The sequence below is a fragment of the Cariama cristata genome, unplaced genomic scaffold, assembly GCF_000690535.1.
Source record: "Cariama cristata isolate BGI_N322 unplaced genomic scaffold, ASM69053v1 scaffold31661, whole genome shotgun sequence".
Lineage (NCBI taxonomy): Eukaryota > Metazoa > Chordata > Aves > Cariamiformes > Cariamidae > Cariama > Cariama cristata.
In genome coordinates, this window is record NW_009599169.1 from 5,664 (window position 1) to 12,746 (window position 7,083).

Here is a 7,083-nt window from a genome sequence, read left to right on the forward strand (position 1 = left end):
CCAGGGGAGGCAGTCAGCCCTCAATTAATGTATCTTGGGGAGACCTTTCACCAGCAAAGGGTTGTTTCACCTCAGTAATGTTAATATTAATCTGTTTATCTGCCCCAGGGCTATAAAACACTCATCTCCAAAGGGAAAAAAAGTTTCCCACCATTCTTTCTTTATATCTCCACTTGCTTATTGCGGGCCTTATCAGCAAACACAGCCAGCCTTCAGAGCAAGAGAGTCACGCAATGGCTCCAGCAAATGGGGCCTCTGGTCCTACACCAGCATCAGCATCGCGTGTTCTCACTGCAGCTGGAGTCACCAGACCACGTTCATGAGAGCCTCTTTGCCCCATGGGGATGGCGTGACATGTTGCTGCTAAGTCCCTGTCGGTCCCAGTGCTCTCCTGAATCACCAGGTTAGGCACCGAGAGACCCAGATCCATGTCCAGGATCATCCCACCTTCCCCTACAGCAGATGGTGAATGCCAGCCTTGGGATGTCCCTTGTGGAAAGGTGGTTCATGACTCTATTGCCTTGACCTATGGCCCTTGTCATAGGTAGCGGAGGTGTTATTTGGCTGATGGACCTCATGGGTTGTCCTAAACCATCCTTCCACTTTTCCTCCAAGGCCTCTGATAGCCTGCAGCTCAAACCATGGTTTGGACGTCCCCGTCCTCACCCTTGCTTTCCATGCAATACCAGGATTATGACATTAAGTAGTGAAGACAAAGCCGGCATGACACGGAGTGAAGCTGCTCAGGCTGCTTCAATGAATTCAGGTGGGTCTGAGGCTGCATCGTCTCAGTGTTTCATCACAAGTTGGTGACCAGGCAGGACCTGGACACAGAGACAAAGAGTTACTCCTTTTCATACAGGCTTGTTTAGCGGGTCTGAACACCTCCCTGCTCTAGCTGGAATCTCCCTGAAGTCTTGGGCAATCGGATTCCACATTTTCTTCCCCAACACGCTTTTTCGTTTCTGCCTCTTCTTGGAAGTTTTTGTGTAATGCATGATGAATGATTGGTATTCGGACCTGAAAGAAGCTCTCATTGGTCAGGGTCTGGGGTTATGGCTGAGCAGATGCCACCCATGGGAACAAATTCAAGAGCAGTGCGTATTGCACCGGATGGTTATACTTGTTCCTGAATCGTTGCTTGCCAGGCACTGGTTTGGCTAAGATAGCTTTGCGTGCAAGTTGAAGAAAAGGAGGCATCTGGCTCTGCTGGCATGGGTTGACTGGCAGCCAATGTAAACTCTTGGGTTTCGCTTGGAGGAAGCCGTGTTCTCCCTCACTGTCCTGTTGTGAAAAGACCCTTGCTCCAGTCCAGAATGCCAGCAGCTTGACTTTCTCGATAGCACGGGGTAAAGGCATCCTTCCTTGTGCCCTTCGGGGCCAGCAGTGACTACAGTGAGTGAGGCTTAAGGTGGTTGAAGTCCTCCAACATGCTGGTCCCTCCAGAGAAGCTTTGCTCCAGCCCAGTTCATTTGAAGAATCCCTCTCATTTTTCTGAAGAGTGTAATCTGAGCAGCAGGAGAACCTCTAGTGCAAGGTTATCTGACAGATCCTCAAAGACGCACTAACGTGCTTTGAGCTCCTCTATGGGCAAAGCTAAACCTCTCCTGAATGGGTCTTAGAGTGACAGGACAAGTCAGCTAGGCAATTAAAAACATAGTGTAGAAGCAAAGGAATAGGCTGTCCTTAGAGGACTCGGAGAATTATTGACATTTTTCCAAGATTTCCAAGGTTTTTTTCCCTGCAGACATATCTACAGTGAAGGTAAACTTCAACCAGTGAAAATTTATTCCAGTTAGTCCAGAAATAGTGATACTGGCTGGACCTCAATAACATCATCCTCCTCTCCACCTAAGCTTTAGGCATCAGTTCAGCAAAGATCTTAAACATCGATGGAGGCCGTGGGATTATGGCACGGGTTGGCTGTTCTTCAGCTATCAAAGAGCAATTCCAAAAGAATACAGCCCAAGGGTATTCAGATGGTCTGTTTTGGGGTACATTCTCTTTCGCTCTAGCAAAAGACAGCTCACACACCCCATACATGTGCTTTGTGGTCCTAAGACTAGATGTAATGGAATATTCAACATTTGATGGAATACCCAACGCTAGAAATACTGGAAAATGAAAAAGGCAAGAAATGCTAGAAAGTAAGCAAGACAAGACAAGAGTTTCAATGGCTTCAGTTTATTATATCATCCCGTAAAGTTGTACCAGACCCAACTTTGCTACAAGGGCACCCAGCTCTTTGCCCCTCGGCGATGTCTGGGCAATGGATAAGCTCATTGCTCAGTTCATGCTCTTCATGGGGAAGCGCTGCTTGACCTGGAAGTGCTCACATCTTTTGTGCTTCAGGGACAGTCCATAGAGCGGCGTCATGTCCACCTTCTTGCCATCACGCACACTGAACTCCAGTTGCTGGAGCAAGATGGACAGGAAAAGGAAGATCTGCCACCTGGCAATGGGTTCCCCAATGCACCTCCTTTTCCCCAGGCTGAAAACCAACACCTTCTCCGCATCCACTTTGTTCAGTTCGGTCCCTTCAGCACTGAGGAAACGCTCCGGGTTGAAGGTCAGTGGATCCTTCCAAAGTTTCCTGGAAGGGAAAACATCAGATGCTGAGATGATGTCTCCTGGCCACAGGTGTAGGGGGGACACTGGAAGGTGGGAGCTGTCAGTGAGAATATCGCTGAATTTAGCAGATACCCCACCCGCTCCTTTTTCTCTTAAAGCAGGTTGTCCCCACTTCTGCCCAGGACGACAACTGTGCAGAAAGGGTCCTGTATGTCACTGCAGGAGGCTTTTTGCCCCAGAAAGTACTTACTCGTCATGATTCGCTTGCCACTGGTTGACAAACACGCAGCGGTCCTTTGGGATGTAGTAGCCATTCAGCACCGTGTCCCTGGTTGTGCTGGAGAGAGAAAAGACTCTGAGAGTTTGGGAAGCAAAAAGGTTCTTCCTCATCCTCAGGGGACTATTAGTTTGCTCCTGATGCTGCTGAAGTAAGGATGTGGCCCAAAGAGATGACTTTATGAGGGGCAGTTGCATTGTCCATAAGCCGGATTGGGCAAGTCCTACCTGAGCTGCGTGGAGTATCTTCAGTGAAGTCAGCAGAAGGCAAGAATTGCTCTTTGGGAGCTCCTGCATTGCCCTGCACAAGAGCTGTGAGCTCCCCGTGCCCATGATGAAGCCATTAATCTACAAGTCGATAATAACCTCCCTGCCTCTCACCCCACTGCTACCAGCATGGCTGTAACAATGTGCCTCAAGTCCCCTTTGTCCCTCCAACCTCCTGTGCAACCTCAGCCTGTACCTGTGCGGGATGGCTAAGGGCAGGAAGGAGGTGTGCCTGAACATCTCCAGGATAAAGGCTTCTGTGTAGGGCAGCGTGCCTTGGTCCGACAGCCTCGGTCTCCTCTCCCGGCCGATGGTCTGGTCTGCAAGAAGTTGAGAGGAGGGAGCGTGCTGGGGTCAGCCCTGGCCAGAGAGGTTTTGGCCCCGGAGGAAGCAGGTTCATGGACTCACCTAGTTCTTCTTGGATCCTCTTCTGGATTTTGGGGTATGTCACGAGATACATGAGGCTCCAGGACAGGCCAGTTGTGACTGTGTCAAAGCCTAGTCAAAGAGGAAAGCATGTCATGCAGGGCACGTGCCTTGGCTTGCTGCCTAACCATCACATGGAGCTGTCCTGGATGGCTAAGAAGGCAGAGGATATCCTGGCCACACAGTAAGACTTGGGTTTCTATCCTGCCGGAGAAAATTTTGCTAAAATATTCTGCTCTCACTTATCCTGATCCACCCTTGGGTTATGTCAGGTTTGTATAACTTCTCTGGAATCGGGGGAGTTTCCACAGAGTAACTCAAAGATGAATCAGTCAACAGACATCTCCCTCAACCAGGAAAAGCCACCCTGGCTTGTGAAGCTTGACTGAGCTACAAGCCGTGCCCTTTGCTTTTTCCTGAAGACTCTTTCCAGCTAACATCCCATGCTGGTGTCTAGGGGTGTCCCTGGAAGGTCTAGGAAGACCAGTGAGCAGAACAAGTGCTTAGACCCAAACTGCCTGCCTGGTGTTGGACAAAGATGGGTCAGACAGATCTGTAACACAAGGAGCCTCAGAAAATCTGCAGTAGCCGAGGGACCGGTGAGAAAAGATACCCGCTCCAAAGAGGTCATTCACAAGGTTGACAATCTTCTCCTTAGGGATCTGCGTGGCAGTATTTTCTCCCACTTTTTTCTCCAGGCACTGCTCAATGAGGGAGTCAGTGACGTCTCGGATGTAGTTCTGAGAGGAAGAGAAGACAAGTCATGGCAGCAGAACCAGCAGAGGAATGAGGGTTACTGAGCAACAACCTGATGCTGGGGGAGGCGAGGGTCATACGAGTTCTGGAGAATACCACCTTTCAGCCCTCATGGTCCCTACTGCTTTTGCAACCTATGAAAACAAGGAGATGGTTCTCCAGGGAACCTATGGCACAGATCAGATGTTCGACCAACAAACTGGCCCTGTCCCACAGGGCTGTGGAGGAGAAGGAGGACTGCAGTCCTGGACTGCACATGGAGAGACTACAGGTGAGTGATACTACAGTTGGACTTGCTAAATGCAGCGATACCTGCAAGAATGTAGATGCCCATTGGTACTTGGCTGCGAGAAGAACAACTCGCTAACAGAGAGGGGCAGAGAGCGGGGACGCATCTCTGGTGCAGGTGAGGGTCCTGCAAGCTCTTACCTTGTCATAGGTCTCGTAGTGCTCTTTGACAATCTTCTGCAGGAAATCGAGGAACCGCTTGTTGAAATCTTTAAACAAAGTCATGCTGCGGCTGGGAAGATACTGGAGCACGGGGATGAAGTCGACGGGGTTGCCAGCAGCAGCTGTGTTGGTAAACTGTTCACTGACATTCACTATATTGAGCAGCTCTTGGTCGTTGTGGTCGTAACGCTTGCCAAAGCAAATGGCACAGATGACGTTCGCCACAGAGACCACCAGGTACCGGTAAGGGTCAAAGCTCTTCTTCTCATCCATCACCTGCAGGAACTTGGTGACCAGGTAGTCAGCCTCCTTGGAGACGTGTTCCTCCAGGAGGCAGGTGGAAGAGGAGGTGGGGCTGGGGGCGAAGGAGAAGGTCTTCAGGGCATTCTGGGCCAGCTTTCTGCGGGCTTTCCACACCTCCCCTGTGTCGAGGCTGAAGGTCAGGCTCTGCCCATCCGTAACGTGGCGGAAGCTGTGGAGGTCAGGGCGGCCCATGAAGTCTTCTCCTTGCTTCACCAGGGCTTGCTTGATGGTGTCCAACCCGCTCAGCACCAGGACGGGCTGGGTGCCGATCTTGACCTCCATCACGTCCCCATACTTCTGGCTCAGCCTGGCGAGGGCCAAGTGCGGGTCCTTCCTCAGCTCCAGCATGTTGCCAAGGATGGGGTAGCCTCTGGGTCCCGGGGGGCTCTTCAGCCCCTTGGGCACGTGCTGCCGGAGGGACTGGATGAGCAGGCAGACCAGGAAGAAGACAGCAGCCACGATGAAGACCTCAGTGGCCGAGACAATGCCTTGGTTTCCCACCAGTGGCATCGCAGCCTTCATCGCTTCTGGCATGTAGGAACCCTAAAGGAGTGAACCAGAAGTGTGGCGAAGAGCCAGGATCAGCGAGAGGTTGAGTCCTGCAGATGTTCCTGGTGCTGTGAAGGGGCACCAAGTGCCCTTAAACACTTCAGGGTGACGGAGCTGCCTGTGTAGCACTTTGGGATTTTCAAGGGGCAAAAGCTGGAGACCTATAAAGACTCCAAACACACCCATCAGTTAAGGGGGACCCCAGACCCCAGAGCCTGTAATGGCACCCCTTCCCCTGCGGAATATCCCAGCACCCACTGGCACAGCCATGGCCCCTGCCCAGGGGAGACGGTCTGTTTGCAACACGGCACAGAAAACTGCAGCTTAAAAAAGCGCAGGGAAGCAGGAGGAGAGGAACAACAACTCCGCAATGAAGCTGGCCCCATGTCCACCAAATCTGTAAGAATTTATAGCCAGGAGGCTGGACCTGCTGGGCGGCCACCGGTGCGTAGGGGCACAGGGAGCGGGGATGCCACGGGGCTGCCCTGCCGGAACGCACCGCTCGCTGGGTGGGCAGGGGAGGAAGGGGAGAGCCTGGTGCATGAATTTCTCCTCCAGACCCAAATATGACCTTCTCAGTCCTATATCCATGTTGAAAAACATCTCCCCCCCATTGACTCCTACCTGCAGGTCCTTGCGATAGACAGGACTGGTTTTGCTGCCCGTGGCTCCCTGCAAAGATAGGCAGAGGTGTCTGCCAGCTGCCTGCCCTGGGGAGCAGAGGGGATCCTCTTCTGCTGCCCGGACCGTCTTCTTCTGCTGCCCGGATCTTCTTCTCCTGCTGCCTGGAAGGCCACGGCTTTATATACACTCCCTTCGTCACACAGCTGGCTGCTTGTCTCTGGGGTTCATGGAATGGAAGCCCCGGGGAATAGCTACCCATTAACAAACGGGGCTGAGCCTAGCTGGAGCCAGCCCAAGAAGCCAGGGAAGATGCTTCCTCAGCTCCAACAGGCTCTGGGGGGACTAATGGTGACTTCTCCTCCAGCCCAGGGCACACACTTGCCCTAGAGCACGGGACGGGGAGGCAGAAGAGGGTCCCTAAGCCCTGCCCTGGGGAGGATGGAGGACACGCTCTCGGCATTGCCGCCCCGTGGGATGTGGGTGCCAGCATTTCCCCCAAAGACCTTTCCTGGGCTGACCAGACTGCTCCCAGCACACAGAGAGGGCTGTCACCTCCATGGTCGCTCTGGAGGTGCTGGGAGCTGCAAGCTCTGGCAGCAGGGGGCTGTGTTTGCAGCAAGGCATCCACAGCCATAGCCCTCTGCATCCCCGGGGAATCATCTGGAATGTCCCTGTGCCCTTGGACTGATGATGGCATGACCTTCTGGCCTAGGGCAGAGCCAGGCTCAGGTTAACGATTGCCCAGGTTCGCGTGAGAAGGCAGCTGGCTCGATTCCCCTGGCTCCTCCATGGCAAACAGGGAGCGAGGGAGAGGAGTGGCGGGGCAGAGGGGAGGAGGTGAGCCGGGGAGATAGGAGAGGT

The 7,083-nt window shown here is 52.9% G+C and overlaps 1 protein-coding gene across 2 annotated transcripts; it reads right to left on the reverse strand.

The window, feature by feature from the left end:
* Positions 1 to 2,175: 2,175 nt before the first annotated feature.
* Positions 2,176 to 6,345, reverse strand: LOC104168868 (cytochrome P450 1A5-like). 2 transcript variants are annotated; one of them, XM_009709600.1, is made up of 7 exons: positions 6,223 to 6,345; positions 4,726 to 5,592; positions 4,154 to 4,280; positions 3,523 to 3,612; positions 3,311 to 3,434; positions 2,822 to 2,908; positions 2,176 to 2,593 (listed from the first exon to the last, which is right to left on the reverse strand). In XM_009709600.1, the coding sequence occupies exons 2-7, from the start codon at positions 5,581 to 5,583 to the stop codon at positions 2,287 to 2,289; spliced, it is 1,593 nt and encodes a 530-aa protein (XP_009707902.1). In that variant the 5' UTR covers positions 5,584 to 5,592; positions 6,223 to 6,345; the 3' UTR covers positions 2,176 to 2,286. The 2 variants fall into 2 exon arrangements, with proteins under 2 accessions (XP_009707902.1, XP_009707903.1); XM_009709601.1 differs by having other exon boundaries at positions 2,184 to 2,593; positions 6,304 to 6,334.
* Positions 6,346 to 7,083: the final 738 nt, after the last annotated feature.